The following is a 24,480-nucleotide window of genomic DNA, read 5'->3' on the forward strand; positions in this document are numbered from 1 at the left end:
TGTGGGATACATTACCCGTGTTGATAACTATTGATAACTTGTGATAACTTAATTGATTTTGAACTTTGCTCGAGTTGACCTCATTCCAGTTAAACATAAAGCCATTTCTTTGGCAATCAAAACCACTGACAGCTCTTTGCTGTCTTTCAGAGCTGTTCCCTTTAAGATGGCTCCTCGTAGGTCATCTTTCAATTGCATAGTGGGTCATTACAATTTGACTTTATCCACTTGGTACTTTGTATTTCTTGGTCTGGGTCTGACATATCTGATTCAGTTCAGACTACTACCATCCAAATGCAAACCCTCTACTATCACATGGGTCATGCAACTGCCTGTCTGACTTCCAGTCTGAGATGGCAATGCCTTTTGGGCTGTCTACACATTGTCAGAATGAGAACATGCAGCTCTGAGAGACTTCCAAGAAAACTTTACAAAAGGATTCATTTGCTTATCTGTCTCCCTGGCAGATGCCCAGTCTCTGCTAAAGAAGGCTGGCTACTATGCTTCTTTGTAGACTGTTGGTCACTCAGTAGGGTCCCCTTTCATAAACAGTATGTGGTGTCCCTCATTAATGAATTATCCAAGAAACTCCAGACTTTCATTAAACGTAACCTTTAGGGGCAAACAATTTGATCTGCATCTTCAAGGGTGACTAACACATTTTATACCTACTACAGCCACTTCGAATATCTCATTATGTCTTTTGGGCTCTTTAGTGCCCTAACTAAAGCATTTTATAGATATGTTACATCATTAACAACACTGTAAAGTATTTGTATTAGACTTGCTTGCAGTGGCACATCTAAACAACGCGCTCTTTTTCTTGAAAGACCAAGAGCAACACAACCAATAATCAGTAGACCACCCTAATCACATCCCTATCCTGACAGTTGGTGTGAAGCTGTGCAATATCAGAGAAGACAGCAGCTGCTATGAAGAGGTGACACCTGCTCAAAGCCTTGCTACCAGGGTTGAAGTCAAGGATTTGCCAAGAAAGAATATATGGCATTTTATCTTGACTTCCTTTCTCAACCTGGCTTAAAAGGACTGGAAAATATCACACTTGTTGGATGTCCAAGCCCTTCCAAGGCAGCAGAGACTAAGAGGCAGGAACCAACCCTCCACAAGAGTAGAAGCTTTGAAACCCTAGTAACTTTGATGAAAGTATCACAAAAATAATAAAAAGTGGAAGGGTCTCGAATAAAACAGGAAAAGCAAGCAAAAGCTTGGTCTCAAGGTACCTGAAAACAGAAGAATGGCACAACATAATGTGGTCCCAAAACAAAATGGTGTGTGTTGAAGGGAGGAGGAAGTGGTAATAGAGACTGTTCCTGTCCCTCACAAAAAAAAAAAGAAGGAACTCCGATATGAAGAAAATACCCAGAGAAACAGAGAAAGGTCAGAGGAAAAAAAGGGAAAAAAGGTCTCTCCCAAACTCACTAGGGGGGACCAGAAGGGTTTGGGAGAGACCTTGTTTCCCCTAGTGCCCCCTGGCATAACAAGGAATAACGGCCATAAGTTGTTGGAGAGTAGGTTTAGATTAGACATCCGTAAGAACTACTTCACAGTCAGGGCGGCTAGGATCTGGAACCAACTTCCAAGGGAAGTGGTGCTGGCTCCTACCCTGGGGGTCTTTAAGAAGAGGCTTGATGCCTACCTGGCTGGAGTCATTTGAGCCCAGTTTTTCTCTTGCCCAGGCAGGGGGTCGGACTTGAAGATCTACAAGGTCCCTTCCGACCCTACTTCTGTGATTCTATGGTGTAGGGCTTATAAGCAGCATGAAGAAATCCTGTTCCTGACAGGATACCAGCTGGTGCAATATCTCTGACTGGTAGGAAAGGCTCCTGTGACAGAGAGTTAATGTGACCACAGCATATTTGGCAAGGCTGGCTGTAAAAAAAGAATTCCATTTTATGAGGGGGAAAAAGTGTTCAGCAGTTGCCCTTTTCCATTTCAGAGACTGTTCAATTCAAATCAGGGTTACACCTAGGTCCCTACATCCCAGGTGAGTGCCTTCATCACTGATTTATTTTGGACAGTCTTTCTCTTCCTTTCCCATCCCCACTCTCCTGGACCTGAGAAAACATTCTGATTAAAGTTTTAACAAAACCAATGCATTTGTGAAAAGTTTCAGTTTTGTGAGTTAGCATTTTCCTGACCAGTTTCTATTTTCTGTCCTTCAAACCTGTTCCAGAGGTCTTTCCTAGGCTTATTTTCTGTGAACACGTTGGTTTCACATTACCTCTTCTTTTGTCCAATCAGGTTTGGGCAGGGGAAAAGCATGTCCAACTGTGCTAAGAAGCAACTCTCAGTGAGAGTTTTGTTACCATTTCACTGGAACAACTGGGCTCTCGCATGACAATAAGGACCTAAATAAAAGTAAAATAGAGTAGCTTCAATATTTTAAAATAAGTACTATTTGACGTTTTCAATTTAGATTCAAGGAAAAGAATTTTTAAAAAGATATGAAATAATCAGTATAGAAGTATAGTATAAGTATGGTAAAACCCACAAGTTAAAATATTTTATTTTATTTTCCTCACCTAAAAAACAAGCAACCCAGAATTAAGATGTACATAGGATTCCCAGATTTATCCCTAATAAAACTTCTGAGGATTTATACAATTTCTACAGAAACATACAGTGTATCAAAATCTGCATAAATCAAATTTATAAAATGTGTAGAAATGCATAGTGATATTATCATCAACTTACAAAGCAAGGAAATGGGAATTTTTTCCCCCAAGCAGGCTACAGTAGGAAAAAGTCATTATAGCAACAGCTTCTGATGTTCTCATGTTTTGTAAGGTTTGCAGTCTCACATACAGATTCATATTCACATACAGCATCAGTTTTTAATGAATTGCACAAAACACCCATTTAAAATGCACACCTGCACAATTTATGTGCCACCTTTCTTTCACTTATGCATAGTAACATGATTAAATTAATCTACCCAACACAAAAAATGGAGTCAGTTTTCATACACACAAAAACAAAAAATACCTACACCCTTATTTTCCTTTTTCCAGTTTTCCATCCTTTATTTCTTTTTCACACCTTTTGAAGGATAGCTGAACAGTTTAAGGACACCAGAGAATATCTTAAATCATTAATATATTATGTGCAGACAGGCAGGCCGGTAAAGCTTAAACTCTGCCTCTACTTACAACACCATTCATTAACTTCAGTGGAAATTCCATCCAATGGTAGTCTAGATCTGAGGGCAGAATTTGGTCCTTGAAACAAATATTTTCAAAACTCCAAGTCAGATGTTGTATACTTAACTATGACTTCGTGATGTCATCAATACCTTACTATCACAGAACCTTAAACTGGGAAAAGAAGAGGACTAGATATTGCATAAATGTAATTTACATTATTCAATGTAAATATTTCTATTTTTAAGGGAATGGGCCTAATAGAAATTCCCAATTAAGAAGCTAATCTGTACACATTCTAGTTAGCACACAACTGCAGTTGCATTATAATTCAACAATTAGGTAACTATGTTTTAATTTGGGGTTGTACCTCTACAGGAGTTCATAACTACATTCATTGGAAAAAAGAGCACTTAATTTGAACAGATACAGCTTCAGGTTTTCCTATCCTCTTTTCAAGTTTAATTCTGAATCTATAATTTCAAATATCCTTTCAAAGTCTGCACATATATGTTAATGATTTTTTTTAATTTTAAAGTTTCAGCTCATATGCAAGTAAATTCCATTTATATTTATAACGTAAGTGAAACATTGGATAAGTCCTAGTTTTATACATTGTGCAGCTTTAGCTTTTTCCTATAAGGCATGAAAGAACAGTTAGTGCTTGGAGTTCTTAGCTGTAATTCAGAGTGCTTACTTTCATCAAATGTATCACACAGTGCTAACTTTCAGGTTCAGTTTTCCTTTGCTATATATATATATATTTAAAGTTCAGTTTCTTCAACACTATTTAACATACCAGGTGTATGGACTTAGTCCTACTCAGCACCCCTGGTTTAACTTCCTTAAAATTCCAATGGTTACAGCACCTGCAGCAAATGGGCATATTGCAGTACTTTTGGAAACCCAGAGAATATTTCTGGTCTGTGCCTTATTTGACTTGTCAATATCTGAGGAGGACAGCAGTCAAAGTGGCAACCCAAATTTATCTTCAGTAATATAGTAATTTCATGGGCAGTACAAATGATCCCTATCAAGGTGACAGCTCAACATATCCATACTATAAATTCTGTCAAATATTTGACTTGTAAAATATATAGAGAAATGAAAGAGGCACTAAATATGTTGAAATTCACCTTTCAAAAAAGCAGCATGAGTGTGAAAGAAGGCCACCCTGGCTAATAACCTGTGGCAGTGCTAGGTAAGATGTAAAATTAAATAAAAAGATACAACAGGTTGATAATCACCAAGTTATATGAATAAGTCTGGTTACTCCAACCTTTCAAGTGTGTGTAAAAAAACTGCCTTCAGACCCCTGAGTGTAATCCCAAAGAAGACAACAGTGCTTTTTAACTTTGTTCCTATACAACATAGCTAAAAGCACATTAAATTACCAACATCTGAAAACAAAAAGATGTAAACATCTACAAAGTTTAAGGTAAAAGCAGTTTTGTAAACATTAACTGCAGATGATAATGTTATTGTAATAATCACAGTTCATCTATGTCCTTCATCCAAGTTGAGAGGTTCCAGGCTTGCAGCTGTACAAAGTTAATAGTTGCAGCAGTTTTCAGGCTATTCTCAGTCCTGTACATATTAACATGTCAGTAGGTAGGGTTTCTTTGTCTACACACTAAGAATATTGTTCATTTCCCATTTTTGTGTTGCTTTACTGGAGTCACACTCAGAGATAAAGACCTGATGTAGGACCTCTGAACGATCTAAGCATTTCCCCGAAGGAATATGAGTAAATCTGTGCAGATTCTGTAAAACAAAAAATCATTAGAAATAAATTGACTTTTTCCCACCTACTATATGCAGCAATCTTTTCGAATGAAAACAAGTTACCTATAGTTCCAGTGAAAGGCTCAATTATAAATTAATTTGAATAATTTGTTATGCTTATACTTTCTCATCCTGCAATACCACTAGCTGGTAAAGAAATGCATTTTGGTGTATTTTAAAAACCACACTTTCACACCTTAGTATCACAACTGTTTCTGAAATAGTTTTTCAATATTACTGCCCATCACAGCATTAAAGAATAACAGTATAAAGTATAGATGCATTTAAATGTGTCCTTTGCTACTTAGCTCCTACATGTGCTCCTGATGCTGCCATCTCATCTAAGGTTGTAAACACAATAGTGACACTCAGCGCATTAACACAAGGGAAAGAAGTTATAGTTTTTGGCTCAGCTTTCTCACTTTTTCTTTTTCCTTGACCGGAAAAGCACACATGTAAGAAACTTTGGCCCCAGACATCAGAAGGCCCAACTGCCCAACTAGATATAGCTGTGATCTCTGGCATCCTTGACCACTACCAATGAATATTTAGAGTTGTGTTTGCATCACCTCTGTTTTGCATCCAGAAGTACCACTGATAAGTATGACCCATTCCCTCATTCCTGTGCTCTGTATTCCATATAACCTAGAAATGAGGCAAGGCAGCTGCCTTAAGAGTAGGCCTGAATTCTTCTAAGGCCTCCTGTCTTGTCAGTGGTTACTGGCTTATGATCAAAGTCAGACTAAGGCAGTTACTTTGCCTAACACCTCAAGGCCCAGCCAGCCCCTCCACCACCTGACCCCACCACCCAGAGCATAAAGCTGAACACCCTCCTCCCCTTGGTGTTCCCTGCAAGCTCAGGCCTGCTCTACCCTGGCTTAAATTGCTGCTGTCCCAGGCATACATGTAGCTGCTATGCCCAAGAGCAGCTGACTGGTAAAAACTGCTCTGGAGTTTATTGCTTCATCTTCATTTCACATGTAGATGCATCGTCTCTGTACTACTGAGAATTTAGCATACCCAGTATGCTAGATAAGCATCTTCTATTGGTTGTAGTCAGAAAAATCAATGTGAGAGTGCATTCTGGCATTCAACACTTCAAATATATATTTTGGCCCTCAGATACAATCAACTGTGAGTAAACATGTATTTAAAGGATAGATTTTACCTTTAGTTCTCTACAGGAACAAAAACTCTAACCTTGGTACTTAAGGTAAAGTAAAACAAGCATTTTAAAAGTTAGATTCTATATAAAAATACACATTTTTACTAGACAGACTATCTGCAAAGGTATACTGACATACCAATTCTTAAAATTTCAGATACTGCACAGCTGCAGTGGACTTGTACCATAGCCATACTTCAGAAGACATGTTACTCAGAGAATATGCAGTTAATGCAAATGAAAAATAAGTGCTGAACAAAGCACAAGGCAATGTAAATAAGTAATTGGTCTTTATTTCTGTATGATTAAAATACATATTTGTTGAAAGTAGCACCATGTCAATTTAGACATCACATTCAAATTACTATTCAAATTACATTAATCTAGCTGTTAAACTTTACTCCAGAGACTATGTTCTCTTATGACTGCACTGACATTGTGGAACACTCTACAGTGTACACCAACAGGAAGGTTTTTGTGACCACAGGTTGTTGCAATCTCTATTACTAGTATGGAGATCAGAGTAATGCCAAAGGGACTGTGCTGATACAGCTGGGACAAACCTTTCTGGCAGGCATGCCACAAATTAGATCTGTACCCTTCCCAAGGTGTAACGCCAGTTCCCTTCCCCTGCCCAATCTACTCTTCTACTCCCTGCCCCATCTGCTGCTCTGTTTGTTGCTTCCTGCCCGACCTGCCATTGTGCTGTCTGTCCCCTCCCTGATCTGCCACATGCCACACAGAGGTTGCCTGTGACACTTGTGGCACATGTGCTGCATGGTGCCCACATCTGTACTAATTTATCACATATCTATGATAGTATATGTAACATAGTGGGATTTAAAGGGGCTTTTCTGCAGTGGAAGTCCTGAAAGAAACAAGATATAGTAGCAACAGATCACATTTCCCATCAAGATCAATTCCTCCTAATAAAAGAAAAGGGAGAGAGTGGCGCAGGGAACTGCAATTTTACTTTTGCTCCATTAAACATAGCGAATTTGGTCTTGAATCTTTGCTTTCAAGAATAAGAAAAAGAAGTCTAACCGATATGTTAAGGTCCATTTCTTATTCAGTGCCAGTCACTTACCTTGAAGTATTGCCATTCTTTGTATTCATTCAGATTACAATGCATAAGCGTAACTTTTGATCCATCAGCTCCCTTAGTCAAGCACTGGTCATACTGCATGAGCTGATTAGCTTCATTGATTCGGAAAAGCTAAGAGAAACATTTCCAAACATCTTCTTATTACTGTAAACACAACAACTATGAAGCAACTAAAAACCTAGGAACAATAAAATGACATCTTGAAAATTGCATCTGTCTGTGCTTGAGTAGGGCTAATTTACTTTTTGTGGTTTAACACACTAGCTTTTCACAATCAAAACCCAGTTTCTGGACTTAGGAGATTAACAACTTTAGCTTTAAGAAGAAAAAGGATCAATGCAAAAGATTTTAACTTGGTGGCTTCTGAAAACGGTTGATTCATATCATTTTATGAATTGATGGCTATCTACTACTATTTTACTACTACCTCTCAAAAAAGCTGGTAGCTACTGAATTTTATCCTGGCCAGTAATTCAACTGAGGACACCAACAGAATAGAAGACAAACAAAGACAAATCCAAATACAAACAGATGATTTCTGTTATTTTTTAAAACTGGTATTTGACTTCAACGTAAGACTGAAAAAGTTAGTTTTTGCAGGTTACCATACTATAGTTCAGACTACATCAACAACATAAGTCAACCAAACATTTTACATGGGAGATGCCACTCTACATCTGACTGCAATACTGCTATGACAAAGCTCAACCATGAGCCCTTCAGTTAATGATACACAATGACAACGAAAAGCATTCTGTTGTTAACTCATTCCTACCACTTTGCTTTGAACCTATATATAGGTTCAGCTAATATATAGGCTTCACATTTTGAAAAGATAACCAACTGAAGAGGAGAAAGGTATAGGACTATTTGAAGGATGCCATACTAGTGTTAATGATAGAATTGTGAAGATTAGGAAAAATAGTGTAGTAAACTTTGTAATTACAATTAGCTGTTAGGAATCAAGCTTGGTCACTGCAATTTAGCTTCACTTATAAACTAATCAGGATTTAAATTTCTTCTCTGGAGTGGTGAAAAATGTAGTGCAATGCATTAGTGTTCCATACAGGTACATTAAAGCAAAACAAGTTTAAGAAATAGCAACTGAGACTACAGTGGGTAAGGGATTATTTCCTGAAAATTTAACAACTGGTTGAGGTTAAATCATGCATCATCTCTGATACCCAGAGTTCTAACTGTTCTACTGCAATGATACAGATCCTTAAAGAAAAGCTTCTGCCTTGTCAATACCTACCTCACAGGTGCCAATCCTAATTCAAGAACTTCTACTGTTCTTCCTAATATCTACATAACTTCTAATTGACATATATACAATTTTACACAATATGTGCGCAACCTGCAGCAATATTTCCATTTAACAACATCAATATTATTACATCTAATTTTACAGTTTAAGCAAATCCCAAATTCCTACCCTAGAGTTTGTCCAATTCCTCTCCCACATCTAATCTAGTTTTTTTCAGTAATATAGATTTATGGACAACCTTAGCAGAAAAATAGCTTTTTGACTATTCTTTGCAAATGCTTCTCTCTGGTAGCAGTAGCATCCTCACATGGTTTTCTTCAGATGCTACTGCACAGTAGTAATGAGCTACTGTGCAGTAGCTTGTTACTACTGCACAGTAGTGTCACGTCATGGATAGTGCCTGCCAACATGACTTCTCAATAGCATCTCGTGTAGACGTGCCCTCAGAAAGCAACCCCTTTGAATTTCTAGTTTCTTACCTGATTTCCTCCCATTCTGTGGCATGGTCCAAGTTCAACAATGCCACCATTGTTGTGCCCCATGCTATCTATGCAATAAGCTGTCTCAAAACCCCTGACCTAGAAAAAAAAAAAGTTTTTTCAGTTTAGCTTGGTCTCTGTCAAACTGATTGCTGAAGCAAAGAAGTTTGGAAAATTCTTATCCTGCTTACAACTAAAACTACACACACCTTCTGAAGCAAGACTGCATGAAAGTTAAATTAAATGAAAACAATGTTAATTTTTCAGAAGAAAAATAGATTTATGACTCTATTGTACATACCACTTGGAGACCTAGTATAAGCTAATACAGACAAGTATTCTAGTGAGCATGTTGTATCAAAGTTTACTTGAAAACTAAAATGGTCACATCACCATATTTACCCAAATCCAAGACAACTTTGAATTTAAGATGGCCCCCCATAATTAGATTCTATAATTGACATATAAATAGCATCTAATTATGTGGGGGGTCATCTCATACCCATATAAGATGGTAAATATATGTTTCCATTCACTGGAGGGTGATCTTCAATTTTTCCCCCGATCTATGTTGGGAAAAGCAGCAGCAGGGTTAACTTCCTAACTCTTCACCCATTACATCCTCCTTCTCCCGGTGCCTGCCCCACTACAACTGCTTCCCCTACCATTCCCCCATCCCCCATATGCCTGTCCCCTAACCACTTGTCCCCTCTCCACTACTCATCTTGTTTGGTTCCTGTCTCTTGCCATTTGCCCCCACTACTTACCGTAGGTGGCAGCGCTAGCTCTGGCCCAGAGCACATACTGGCCACAGTTCAGGAAACACCAGTGAACAGCTTTGGCCCAGCACAGGACAGGCACAGACATGGTTCCAGCCCCACCCTTGGGCCTGGGTCAGGGCCAGAGCCATAGCAGCTTCCTTGCCACAATGTAGTCTTCCCTGTGCTCCCTCCCTGCACTCTGGGGTCTCCTCCTGCTGCACACCCATTCCCCTGCCACATGAGCCACCTTAAGCCACCCCAGTCCTGGCCAGGCAGCTTCATTATTTAACCAGAACCCACTTGTTAAATGCACCAGACTGCATTTATTGGGAAGTCATGAACTTACAAAATTAATGACATTTGTCCATCATCCATAAACCTAGTTACCTGGTTTAGAATGAATTTCAGAAATTCTTTCTACACCAGTGGTTCCTCTAAAAATACAAACAAGAAGGGAAAACGATACTGAAAATATTTACTTTTTTTAAACCAGGGGAAAATCAGTGGAAGATGGACCTGAAAACTAAGTAGCACTCAATAAGTAATCCTTTAAATATAAGGGGGGGAAATAATATGAAGGTTAACGAAGTAGCACAGTTGAACAACTTTCTTGGCCATCCTGGCTGCTTACAGATGTGAAAAAAACCCAAAACAAAACAGCAGTTTAGTTTCACCTTACGTCAAGTGCAGCACGTGCTTAGAAGCAGCATCACGTTAGTTTGAATCAGCTATTAGATAAAAGCACCAAAAAGCCCTGCTGAAGCACCTGATCTATACAGACGCTGGGTAGCCACATCAAACTAATGTGCTTCTTCTTCCAATAAAGAGCCGGGCATTTTTTCCTTCCACATCTGTCAGTGGCCCCTGTGGCAATATTACATAGATGGAGCAAATGAACATAAGACTCTTAAGTCTTTGTGTGATAACTGGTAGCCAATTAAAATAGATAAAAGAAAATTATGGAGAAGCATGTTGCTTCTGGATTGCTGCAACACTATTTTAAGCTTTCCAAAGCTTCTGACTGCTGTTTCTGTTCTCAGGGGTATCCTTTACCAAGTGTCCTTCTTTACCTTTTTTCTTCCTGATACGTCCATTTAGTCTCTTACAGCTTAGGAGCAACACGTAAAAAAATTTTCTTGTTCGTGTGCAGGTTTCAGCATCTGTAAAGCTGATGCACTAGCTGATCCAGTACCCTTGGATAAGAAATATGGCTTATGGAAAGCACACATTGGTGACCTGGGATTTGCCGTACCTTAGACTACACAAATTTTGTACAGCCAATTCCCCACAACACACTATCTGTAGATACTAATAAATTCCCCAAATCCCCACTATACACTGTACTGCTCTGTGCTTCAGAAGTTATATGAACAGATCTTTTATGGCAGTGAGTTTCTCTAAAGTACTCCACTATACATCACATGGATTAACCAACTGGCCAGAAAATAGGGTGGGACACAGGATTCATCCTCTGTTGGCTAGAATACTTTTTACCTTTGTCTTCACATCCTTCAAAAATTAATTCAATAAACTCATAGGGCATACAGGACAGGGCTTCTACAGAAATAGTCAACTAACTGGAAGAGAACAGAAAAAAGCACTGCAGCACTGCCTGGTCATTAAGCAGGAAATTCAAGTTAAAAGACAGACTTTTGTAAAAGTGAGTGTTTAAAACAAACAAACAAACAAACTAACAAACACACACCACAAGGGGGGGGGAAGAGTTTGAAAAAGTACACTGAATTTAAACCTTGCTTCTGGTTATCCTGTAGTCAAACGAGAATGCTGAAATTATGAGATCCAAGAATTGTAATTGCATACTATGATATCTTATTCAACTATAAATAATAATTAACGCTAAGATGGTACTGCTAAGAAAAAGTGCCCAACAAGTAGGTTTATAATGCATTTCCTATACTACAAGGAATATGCTACTAGCCAGTTTTATGCTAGAAAGAGGATTATTCCAAATAAGTAATCTTCCCCAATGCCTTCTTTATATAAACGCCTTCTTTACATAAACCAGATGAGAATTCATAGTGAAAGAAGGCACAGGGTTGTAGATATCAATGAACTACAATGACAGGCTGAGAGCTATGGGGCTCTTTGGCCTGGAAAAGTGCAGGCTCAGGGGTGATCTGATGGCCACATATAAGTTTATCAGGGGTGACCACCAGTATTTGGGGAAACATTTGTTCACCAGAGCGCCCCAAGGGATGATGAGGTCGAACAGTCATAAACTACTGCGAGACCATTCAGGCTGGACATAAGGAAGAATTTCTTTACTGTCTGAGCCTGCAAGGTCTGGAACAGTCTGCCATCGGAGGTGGTTCGAGCACCTACATTGAACACCTTCAAGAGTAAACTGGATGCTTATCTTGCTGGGATGCTATGACCCCAGCTGACTTCCTGCCCTTTGGGTGGGGGGCTAGACTCGATGATCTTCTGAGGTCCCTTCCAGCCCTAATGTCTATGAAATCTACGAAACTTAGCACAGAAAAAGTAATTCTGAAAATACAGTGTAATTAATTACATTTAATTATAAAAATAAAAAACCCTACATGTTCAACCTCAAGGCTCAGTCACTCTCTTATACTGTACATGAAGATTATGAATGAATCTTTATACCCGTCTATCAGGTACTTTCCTAACCCAATAAGTAACAGAATAAATCTGTTGTGTTCAGCTTAAATATCAAAATGCTTATCAAATACAACACCACTGGTTTCTCTGAGGATTCATAACCTTAACAAAAGAATCTCTAATAGGTGTTCTTTTTACATGTGTACAATGTACATACCTCTCCCCACTCCAAATTTTTAGGTGGTAAAGGATAAAATGAAATTATATCATAGGCTATTTCTTCCATGAACCATTTAAAGCTTTTGCAGTTGTGATCCTCCCGGAACTTTTTAAGCTCAGAAATATCTCCATATGGTAGTGCTTGGGTCTCTGGACGACTGGCATAAAAGTAATCTTTGTATTCATCCCACCACACTTCCACGACTCTGATGTAGTTCTGTGAAAAAAATTGATCATCACTACTAAAAAAAGTTAATTCAATTAAGTTTTTAATCCCACCAATTTAGAAATTCTTCCTGTAAAGGTATTAATGCATGCAGTTATTAAAACATACTCATAATCTGCCTTCCTTAAAAGCTGATACAGTAATAGAACATTTTTTCATGTATTTTAGAAGTAAAACTGCTGAAGTAAGCAGGCTTAACAAGGGATCTAAGACATTGTTAAGTCTAAGGGACTTCTTTTCTGTTAAGAGATATCAGAGTTTGCTTTCACCTTCTACACATCCTTCTCTTAAACTCCTATTTATTCTCCAAGGGATTCTACAGATGCAACTGACTTAGATCTTGAACATTTAAAATGAGAGAGAGCTTTCATCTTCTCTTTTATATCTGGATTGGCTTATTAATACTAATAGAAAGTATTATTACAAAAATTCCTAAAAAAAAAAAAAAAATCAGTAATAAAGGAAAAAAATTATTGAAGAAAGTTAAATGGACTATAACCATCCCACAATGTTCCTCATCTCCCTTCATGGAGCATTACCTGCTACCTAATTCTATTTATTTTCTTATATGACGCTCATTGTAGTACCAAAGCATTTTCCATAAGCATATCTGAAGCATGTGTTTTTTTCAGCATGGTAAAATATTACTATCATAGGAAAGTAGGTCTGGAAGGGACCTCTCATGAGGTCATTGAGTCCAGCCCCCTGCTCAAGGCAGGGTCATCTCTGACTAAACCACTGAAGTCAAGCATCTGTCTAACTTGGTCTTGGAAATATCCAGACATGGATATTCCACAACTTCTCTAGGTAGCCTGTCCCAATACTTGATCACCTTCATATTCTGAAAATTCCTTCTAATCTCCAATTTAAACTTCCTATGCTGCAGCTTGAGACCATTGTTTCTACTACTGACTGCTACAGCCACAGAGAAATGGCTACCTTCTTCCTCTTTACAAAAATATCACCCTTTAAGTATTTGAAGACTGTTATAAAATCCCACCAGTCTTCTCTTCCCCAGATTAAATTATTTTAAGTGGTAAAGGATAAAATGAAATGAAATTATATCATAGGCTATTTCTTCCATGAACCATTTAAAGCTTTTGCAGTTGTGATCTTCCCGGAACTTATTTTAGTAATTTCAAAATTTAGTAATTTCAAACCTTTCTCATATGTCATGCTTCCCAGGCCCCTAATAATTTTTGTAGCTTTCTGATGGACTCTCCAAACTGTCCACATCCAGATATAGTGTATCTGGACTTCGGCAAGGCTTTTGAACAAGATCCTGCATGACCTTCTCATAAACAAATTGGAGAAATGTTAAATATATAAAAAACTACTACAAGGTAGATAGATAACTAGCTAAGCAAAGGGTAATTATTAACAGGTCCATGTCAGAATGGCAGGAGGTTTCAAGTGGAGTCCCACAGGGATCTGTCTTTGGCCCAGTATGTTCAATGTGTTTATTAACGATTTGGATGCTGGCACAGAAAGCTTCTACAGCAAGTTTGCAGATGAGACAAAACTGGGGAGGACTGCAAACATGTTGGAGGATGTGAGTACCATTCAGAAGGATCCTGACAGACTGGAAAGTTGGGCTAGAGCTAACAGGATGAAGTTCAATGCAAACAAATGCAAGGTGCTACACCGTGGTAGGAGTAATCAAAAACACAAATATAAAATGAGTGATACCTGGCTGGATGGCAGCACTATGGAAAAGAACTTGGGAGTCTTGGTAGACCACAGATGCAATATGAGCCTTCAGTGTGATGTATCTGCACAAAAGGTGAATGCAGTTTTGGAATGCATCCATAGAAGCGTTAGGTACAAGCCAGAGGAGGTAATAGTGCATCTCTGCTTGGCACTGGTTACTCCTCATCTGGAATAGTGTGCACAGTTCTGGGCTCCACATTTTAAAAAGGACATGGAAAAGCTAGAGAGGGTCCAGAGGTGGAGAGCAAAAATGAAAGCAAGTCACATGAGAAGAGACTGAAGGAGCCAGGCATGTTCAGCTTGCATAACAAATGCTTAAAACTGCACAATAGCAGTTTTCAAATACCTGGAGGGCTGCCATAAAGAAGAGGGAAAACACCTTTTCTTTCTTGCTGCACAAAGGAGGACAGAAACCAACATCTTGAAGTTGCAGCAAAAGTAGTTTAGATTGGATATCCAGAAAAACCTTTTCACTGTTAGAACAGTGAGGCAGTGAAATAGACTGCGTAGGCAAATTGTGGAATCTCCATCACTGGAGGTGTTCAAGAAGAGGTTGGACAGCCACTGGTTAGGGATGACCTAGGTGTAGCTATGCCTATATTTTGCTATGGGTATTTCCCGTGCTTCTGGGCTTTGCTGGTTGGCCCCACTCCTCCCTTTCTGCTACATGTTGTTAGGGTAGCTTATCATATTTTATGCTTTAAAGTTGCACCTTGCTTACAGAATGGTGAATTACAGTATTGTTTAAAGTTTTCTTTTATATTCAGCCTCATTTAATCACTGCCTTATTTAATCAAGACCAAATTAAGCGATGTGCTTGTGATGGGTCTGTTGAACAAAGAAATATGCTGACAGGATAAAATATGGACAGGATGCTGACTGCAGAGAAACCAATCCAAAAGCAAGAGTCAAAGGAGTGAAGTTAAAGAAAAGCATAAAAGGGGGAAGCAAGAACGTTAAGTGTGTCATCGTTGTCATCATAAATCCAGCCTTCAACACCTGACTGGACCGTCCCAGCTAACTACGCACCCTTTGCTTCAGGAACTGTGTGCCCTGCCTCTTCTGTTGAGCAAAGTAACATCTGGGATTGGGTGAGATCATTGTACAAAGTATTTTTTTCTCTCTGAATATAGAAACTACTAAGATAGTACTTGCTGTACTAATAAAGTTAGACTTTGATTTTAGGACACTGAGTTCTCTGTGTCTGTATTTCTTGTTCCGTTTAAGAGTTAACTGTGTTCTAATGATTCCCAGGTACTATCTAGTGAACAGTGGTGCTAACAATGTGTCAGGGTGATTTTAATTCTCCCTCAGAGACATTTGTTGTTGGGTACAGCCAAGGCTGGGAACTCTGACTGGGGTCCTGCTGGGACCGAAGCCAGAGGTTCTTGGTTAGAGGGTCTTGTCCCACTGCTCAGGGTCAGGCTGACTGCCATATTTGGGGTCAGGACTGTGAGTTTTTGCCTTCTTCTGTAGTGAGAGGCATGTCCTTCTACCCAGCATCTCTTGAGCATATCTCGATAACAGTTCATAGAAGCAGGACATTGGATGCCATGGTTTCGTTGCTTTACCTGTGGCAGGTATATTGTGTCAGGGTTGATGGTAGTCCTATGTAGAGTTTAGATTATGGATTTGTACAGAATGGTTTGGATAGGGATGATCCTGCCTCAGGCAGGGGATTGAACTAGATGAGCTCTGGAGGTCCCTTCCAGCCCTGCTCCTCTATGACTCTAAGACACGCTACAGTACTTTCATCTAGGCTGTATTTCCATAGCTTATTAATGAGAATGTCATAGGAGACTGTGCTAAAATCCTTGTTGAAGTCAAGCCAGACTAAACAATTAGTATGTGGTTAAAGTATGATGTCTAACAGTACACAGATCTTACTATTCATGAGTCTTTCTGCAATTTAGCTTAATCAGCTTCTGAAATGGACTAAACCAAATATACAAAGCCCCCTGATGTGAATAAAAATCTGTTATCTGGAGGTTGAGGAGATCACAAAATAGCTATTCCTAGTTATTTTCCTAGGTAGACAATGACTTAGTGTTTAAAATTATACTAATATTTTACCCAACAAAAATAAGTGGATTTCTTATTAAAAGCTTTTTATAAGCAGCAAATATTTTTAAATCAAATTTTCATGTTCAGGTAGTCAGAGGAAACAAATTATTGACTTTTCCTAACAAAAAAGTGATGGTTCTTTAAATAACTCTGTATTGTGCTACAGAAGAGTTGTATATTTAAAATTTACAAGCTGTCTTTGTAAGTTTAAGATGAAACCATTTTCTGGCTTTAAGTCAGTCTTACCTTTAACGTAGGGGAAGATCCAACATAGACTGGCGGTGGATTTCCTTGCCAACCCTGGAGACGATAGATGTGTCCAACACGAGAACAAGGAACAAACAACAACTTTCCTCCACATTGCCAGATCTGCAAGTTCAAACACAAAATGTTGTATAATAAGTACAAGTACAATTCCAATAGTATGTAAAACAAATTCTTCTTATTACACTGATTGTATAACAGAGAACCTCACAACAAGTCGTTCTTGACTTTAGGACAGAATGAAGACTTGAAATTAAAGGCTGGGGTTCTATCCAGTACGTTCTTCAGCAACTCTATGAAGTATCTTATAAAGTATTTTATAAAGCAGCACCTCAGAATCATCTTTTCAGGGTCACATTCCACTATTCTTTGAAACGGCAGTTATAAATGAGTATATAAAAATGTGTCAGGTTTTATTTTCTTAAATATCAGTTCATATTTCATTTTCACAGATATTATTCTTCCTCTGATGCCCATCCCAATTTTTTTCTAAAGAAAATTATGTGGGAGACACAAGATCATTTAATTATCACAGACCTCTTATACTTAGGATTATTATAATTATTGTTATTCCAAATAAAAAGTAGGAATGGCTGATGGAACTCACAAAGAAAACTGCCCCTAACCGGGTATGAACCGAAGTAGTAATTTAAGCTACATATGGGCTTTCTTTTAATGGGACTTTGTTGTCATCTTCAAAAGATCAAATAAGCAGGTAATGGAAATGCATTTACACACCAATAATATTTTAACATTAAAATGAAAATGGTAAAGAATACTGAACTGATACAGTTTGAAACAATAACAAAACAACCTCACGGAGATCACTCTGGTTCACCCATTAATTTAAGGAAAAGTACAATTTAAAGACAGTCCAAATAATGCTGCATTTAAATCTTTTATACCTGAAGATAGGTATGAACCAAACCCATGAAAACTGCGCCATTCTCAATCAGGTCAAATTCCATATGGCCATCAGCCAAGCTTGAAGAACTGAGACCACTGACAGTGTTATTCATTTCATAATTTACTTTCTTCTTCTTACCTTTATTATTCAACTACAAGTTTAAGGGTCCCTGTCAAAACTGTTGGATCATAAAATAAATTTGGCACTTTTACTTCTATTAATCAGGACACTGTTCTCTGGTCTGTCTGCCATCTGAATTCCTGTGAGTGCCCTGAACATGTTGTTGATGAGTTACTCAGCTAGGATTTTCTCCACATACAACCTTTCTTTTTGCAAGCGAATATTTAGTTAAAGAATTTTCTATGATGGTGAAGAACTCCAGGATTATTTTTCCTTTCCCAGGAGGACTGGGAAAAGGGAAGAACAAAGACAGGTTTAAGTTTTTGCAGTAGTTTGTATTTAAAGTAATCTGTATTTATGACAGTGGAGATTCTATAAATATTTATAATTTTTAGAAGTTCTCACTTGAAGGCAGATCAATTCGGCTGTTACCTTGTAAGAGATTTCAAAGTTTTCACCGCCCCATATTTGAAGACCTGGATCGTAGAGACCCAGTTCAAAGAAGAAATCACGTTCAATGGCAAACAATCCACCAGCCATTGCAGGAGACCTAAGAGAAAGAGCCACAAAAATAATTCCTTTAGCCAACAGAACATGAGTGTCTTTTGGAAAAAAAATAAATTTAATGTAAGGTTCAATTTGCTGTTAATACATGATAAAGATTAGATGAATGGCAGTACATGTAGGTATTATAAAGCTTGCTGTGATTCTTTTGATTTGTGTAATTTTTTAAAAGAAATAATTGATTTCATTGCTATGGTAAATTTCACAGAATACTGGCCAGTAGTATTCTGTTAACCAAATTAAATCTACAGTTATACCCTATTAATTACATCAAAAGAACCATTGCACCATTTCTTGATGCAGTTTAAAGTGGGAGTAGGAGAATAGACCCTATTAGGAAACAATTTGTGTTCTGAGAAGCTGCCACATTGAAACCTCACTACACAACAAGAGATCTGTTACAGAGCTCTATTAAAAAAATCAATATAACAACCATGGAAGAAAGATCACACAGAAAATTTAATTTATAATTACGGAGGCTGGAAAAGTAAGTTTTATGGAATTTTTACAATGTCAAGTTGTACAGGTTTCAAATTAAATGTTACTGTTTAAAAATTGGTTTTGCCAAAAATAGCTCTTTTACATCACAAAGAACTGTTACATGAAAAGATGTTGTCCATTCCAGTTGAATATTCTATCACTGTGATTGCAATCAAAGTTCTTTGGCAACTTGCTAGTAGTACCTGAGAATGTGAATCTAGTTTGCCTATTTAACTGAACATCTTTTGCCCCAGGCCTAAAAAGCCAAGAAGAAAAGATAATGAGTTAAGCTTCACACACCTTTGCAAATCAAGCAGTTTATCTTTAAAAAATGAATGGAAACAGCCACAGAATTGTTCCTGGTCACCAAAGTAATCTGTGGCACAGCTATGAATTGAAACCAAGTTTTTAAGACCTGAGATAAACAATGTTTTCTGGTGGCAAGTTGGAATGACCTAGCTTGGGTCCAAGGCAGGCATGTGCTGCTTTTCTCTGCCACTTTCTCTGCCACCTGGTTGCGATGTGGCACGGGTGAGGCATCCAGCTGCTCAGCCACAGACAAAGTCCCCCAACTGCAGGCCAGATTTGCGCCACAGGCTGTTGGTAATTAACTTTTGCTCTAGACTACCCTTTTAAGATTTCTAAATTTTTAGTTGATATAGTATATCATTTTAATATTAGTGGCAGCATATTCCCCTTCTCCACAGAAACGTAAGACTGAGCAAGTTAATAAAACCAGAAGTATTAGAATTAGCTCATGCTTTCTGAGTCAGCCACAAGGATGGCTGGTTACAAATGTTATGGATCTATTACTCCCAACCAGTGCAAATCCTTGTTCAGATGTATGGGGAATTCTTTTTATGTTTCCATTTACTATACCACTTATTATAGTGCAGGGGTCGGCAACCTTTTTGGGCAGAGTGCCAAAAGCACCTGCAAGCTTGACTTGGAAGATATTGCCATGCTAGGGGCAGATGGCAGGAGAGTTGGGGGGGGGCGGGGGGGAGGGCATGATCCTTGTTGTGGCTTTGCAGCCCCAGCCACTTTCCTGCTGTCTGCCCCAAGGCATGTATGCCAAGTAAAATGCCTTCATGTGCCACATTCTGGCATGCATGCCTGGGGTTGCGTACCCCTGCTAGAGTGCCTTTCTAAATTGCTGCCATGTCACATGGATCCTTCAGCTATCAGAGAGCTGATAAATGTGATAGGACACCTTACATTTTACTATACTTTTGTTTTTTCTATTCAGGGAAAAAATAACTAGCTTATCTTCCTACATTACTTTATGAAAATGTATACTTTGCTTTACTTGATTCATTCTGCCACAGTAAAATGCATCTACTTTGGATATATATTAGGATAAGGATGTTTTCAGGAAGTGATATATTTTTGTTTCAATTAGTATTTTTAATTATTACCTCCAGAGCTTTTCTGAAAACAGTTCAAATAGCTATTTCTATTGTGTATGCAAAGTGTGATCTCAACCTTTACCAGCACTAAACTAATATTATTAACTTTTCAGTGTGGACAGCATTCTTCTCTTACATACTATGAAGTACTGAAGAGACCAAAGCTTCATAATATTCTTGCATGTTTTGCCATTTTCACAAGTGACAGGATGAGTGCCAAGTGAAGCATTAATTAGTTCTCACAACTTGTTCGAACCACATATAAAACTAGATAAAGCACAACTTTCTAGAGCTGCAAAGATTATATTCAGATGCATGTAATCTTGGTTACAGGGTTAGACTAGTGTAAAGGAAAAGCAGAGCAGAACCACAGCCTCTTAAGTAGTCTTGAAAGAAGTTCAGAAACCCACATTTTAAGCAAAAATTAAAATGTATTTTTTGTTGGAACAATATATCCCTCATGTATTAAAGGAAATAGGTTTGACAATATTAAAATCACTAGGCTCCTCCCACAAGAGAGAATGGAATTCTGTTTAGTTGATACTTTGCAGAGGTCTAAGGAATTATCTGAAGATTTTAAACCAATGAGTGTCTTTTTAAAAGGTCAGATGTGACCTTTTAGTTTATTGGCTTTTGATACATGCACATAAAAGCTATATGCACACTTTCAAGAGTGATAGTAGACTAGAGATTTTATGAGCTAAAAACTTTTTGAACACTCATGGCATGCTTATTATGGATCAAATAAGTAAACAGTTATTACTGCTCCCTGCATTACCAGTCAATTTTAGTACTTTACAAATTCTGTTAAGTCAATACATTTGGAAACTGAAACATACAAATGATTTACTTTTCCAAATAAAAATCATTAATCTAAAATACATCCTATATTTTGCTTGCAGTGTTAATTAGATAAAAACAGAGGTGGAGAGGTACAAGAAAGCAGCATAGACACAACCGAAAGATGCTTTTTTTTTTTTTTTTTGACACAGCATCTGCAGTTGTTAGGAGCATTAAAAAAAAACAAACAACCAAGCAAGAAGAACCTCTTTAGTAAATCAGTATCTACTTAAGAAAGGAAAAATGTGTAAGTGATTTAGTGATTACCGATACGGTTCAGTTTTGGTCTTTCTCATTTCCTTTTCTCTCTTGGACAAAGGCACCCTCTTCCATAGCATACTCCAATCCCATGCTCCTCTAGCAAACCCATCTTCGTCACCACCCCCTTGTGGTACAATCTCATAAGTGTTGCCCTCTATGACATCTATAAGCGGCACAGTGCATGTGGTTCTGCAGGATTGTGGATGGCGGCAGGGAGGATGAGGTTAAGTAGGTACATGGACCCATATGGTACATTTATGTGAATCAGAGTTCATGGGAAAAGAAGGGGGAAAAATGACAGGGTTTAGATATTCATTCATTACAATTCACAGAATGAAAAACAGCACTCTTTACCGATAAGGCTCAGTTTTATGTTTTCTTTTGGCCTTTTCCTTGTGGCTTAACGGAATACGTTTCCACAGCAAACTCCAGTCCCAGGCCCCTCTGGCAAAACCATCTTCATCCCCACCTTGCTGTGGCTCAATGGAATAATCATTCCCATCTATATAATCTATTAGGGGCACAGTACATGTAGTTCTGAAACATTTATAGGAGGGGAAGAAAGAGCAGAATACATTTAAGAAAGGTAATCTGTCTAATCTAATAGATCCACTATTAACTTTTTACTATTTCTACAATGCAACTGAAATCAAGTGTAAAGATCAGGAAGATACTTTCCAATACATGTGTTATTGTAAGAGTGTCGAATGCATACTGGAAATATTTATTTCCTGACAAGGGGCTCTTAATAAAATATCTCCTATGGCCATAAAGAAAAAAACGGAAGCTTTGGTAAATATTTAGTATTTTCCATAATTCCTATCTATATTGAAATTCAAGAAATTTCACTACAGTGAAACAATAAGAAAAATAAAAGTCTTGCTCTTATTTTTGCAACTATAGACTTTAACTATCCAAGACTGCTATATATAATTTCCTTATAAACGCAGTCTTTTGGAAAAAATATTGCTTTGTTAAACCATGAAAGTGTTTCAGTACTGGTTTTTAAACATACTGGCCAAACACATTGTTAAGATCACAGGGGGTTTAATGATCTGAAAAGTTCCATTACATCAAATTTTAGTACTCACATACACCCTCTCTCTCTCTCTCTCTCTCTCTATCCTTGCACCCTTTCTCCCTGCCACTCCCAGGCTTGTACTCCCAGTTTAAATACCATCTTTTTGCTCAGCTTTAATAACAATCTTGTTTATGTAGGTTCCTCCTTTGCCCCAAGTAAGCAAATTAGGATATTTCTAATAGGGTTTATAAGAAAGAATTAAGGAAAAACTTGTTGGCAGCTTTGTATCCACCTTTCTTCAATTCCCCAATTAAAATAAGCTATATATTATTTGCATGACTATTTTAATTGTTACAGACAAAATCTTCTACTGAGTGATTACACAATAACTGTAATACAAGCAATACCCTAGATATGGCTGAAACATGTAGATTGTTACTGTGGCTATTTTTCTTCCTAGAGTAGAATTCCGAGATAGAGAAACTAACAGGAAAGCATTACCTGTCCTTAGATATAGGAGCTACAAGTGGTGCATACCAATTAACTCCCACCTCACAATGGGCATCAAGGTAAACCAAAACCTTTAAAAACAAAACAAAAGAGGGAGAGATAATCTTTGGAGATTTTTCTATACCAATGACACTGATTCAATAAAGCTTATCATTTTAAATTTCTGATACACATATGCATTTAAAAATTTACACAATAATGTCTTAAGAATTTAAGCTTGACTTACTTGAATAATATTCACAATATAATACCAACAGTTTTATGCATCTGTTTAAATTAAAAGATTTTTTTAAATTTATCAAACATTTTCTACCTGTCCAAGTTTAGCCTTCTGGGCTCCAATGCTTCTAGCTTGAATTAAACCTTCTCTCCTCTCATTTCGAAATACCTTTACAAGGCCATTCCACTGCTTAATATACTCCTCTAGTCTTTCTTTTAAGTGTGCTATCAAATAATAAAAAAAAAAAAGTTTTCCACATTATAATTATAACCTTTGCACTTACAGAACTAAGTGAACATAACTGACCAGAGCTAACAAGTCTAGAAAGTTAAAACTCAAAATCATCTCAGATAAATATTCTGCAAACTATTGATTACAACCTGCTACTTAAGTGGGATGACACCTAGATTTGAAATTCTTTGATTTTCCAGTAGGAGCTACACGAGATAGTAACTTCACTCTATCAATTTGACCGTAAGACAAGAGGACTGACAAAATCATATTTTTCCATTAATACATGGGATGTCAAGTTTCAGGTTTTACTCGCATCCAATAAATTTGAGTAACATACAAATCAAATACAGGAAGTAAAGTGTTCGTTATAACCAACTTGTACCACGTCATATTTGACAGGAAGTGATGGAAGAATCCATGACTTCACTTGACACAATAGCTGAAGGAAGAAACATGCAGTAAATTCTGAGCAAGCAGTCCATGACTATTCACTAACTCACCTCATGATTTTGACTTGATATAAATTAACTGTGCTAATGTGTACAAAATCTTTGTTAAATTTTGTGTTTGGCTCCTAAAGCTGCTGGGAACTTGAGTGAAAACTCCAAAAGACCCAGATTTCTGCCCACCTTCCCCAGCTACACACAAGACCATACTAGCCAAGTCCATCTCTGATTGAGTATTGTTTTTTTTTAAGTAGAAACTGTATTTAATTCAAGAAAAATGACTAAGGGGACCAGATTGTGGTTCAACACCTGATGATCAAATCACAAGGACAAGCATAAAGTAAAAAAGATGGAAAACTACTGATGACAGCTAGAAGTATTATGAAGCAAAAAATAAGGTTTAAGAAAGGGTAGAAGATAGGTTGTATAGCAAGGCATTTTCCAGCCCCCTCTACAGCTGGCTTCTTAAGGCTGACCCACTGAACCTTACATTTAATAGTAATTGAATAAAATGGGTGGAGACCAATAGGGAAGTTTCTGCCCAGTGGGAGTTGAGCACCCAGGCTAGAACCCAGGGAGACCTCCCAGTTAGAACAGTATCCATCTCACTGAGTTGCATTGTTCCTGATCCCACCTTTGGCTGTCCAGGGGAGGGGATGCCTCAAGGGGAAGGTATAAT

General features: G+C 37.8%; 1 protein-coding gene across 3 annotated transcripts in view; it reads right to left on the bottom strand.

Annotated features, from left to right (window-relative positions):
- Positions 1–2,502: 2,502 nt before the first annotated feature.
- Positions 2,503–24,480, bottom strand: part of GALNT7 (polypeptide N-acetylgalactosaminyltransferase 7) — a 104,699-nt gene continuing 82,721 nt past the window's right edge. For 2 of the 3 annotated variants that reach the window (XM_090036187.1, XM_090036186.1), the window contains exons 4-12: positions 23,215–23,345; positions 22,893–22,972; positions 21,725–21,907; positions 18,249–18,366; positions 16,772–16,894; positions 12,524–12,742; positions 8,963–9,061; positions 7,199–7,327; positions 2,503–4,925 (exon numbers count right to left, since the gene is read on the bottom strand). In XM_090036187.1, the coding sequence (XP_089892313.1) occupies positions 4,788–4,925; positions 7,199–7,327; positions 8,963–9,061; positions 12,524–12,742; positions 16,772–16,894; positions 18,249–18,366; positions 21,725–21,907; positions 22,893–22,972; positions 23,215–23,345 (1,220 nt within the window). In that variant the 3' untranslated portion in view covers positions 2,503–4,787. Of the gene's footprint in view, positions 4,926–7,198; positions 7,328–8,962; positions 9,062–12,523; positions 12,743–16,771; positions 16,895–18,248; positions 18,367–21,376; positions 21,560–21,724; positions 21,908–22,892; positions 22,973–23,214; positions 23,346–24,480 lie in introns of all 3 variants that reach the window. The other variant, XM_090036185.1, reaches the window with a different exon arrangement.

Source organism: Crocodylus siamensis, chromosome 2, assembly GCF_052110815.1.
Source record: "Crocodylus siamensis isolate JL-2025a chromosome 2, ASM5211081v1, whole genome shotgun sequence".
NCBI lineage: Eukaryota > Metazoa > Chordata > Crocodylia > Crocodylidae > Crocodylus > Crocodylus siamensis.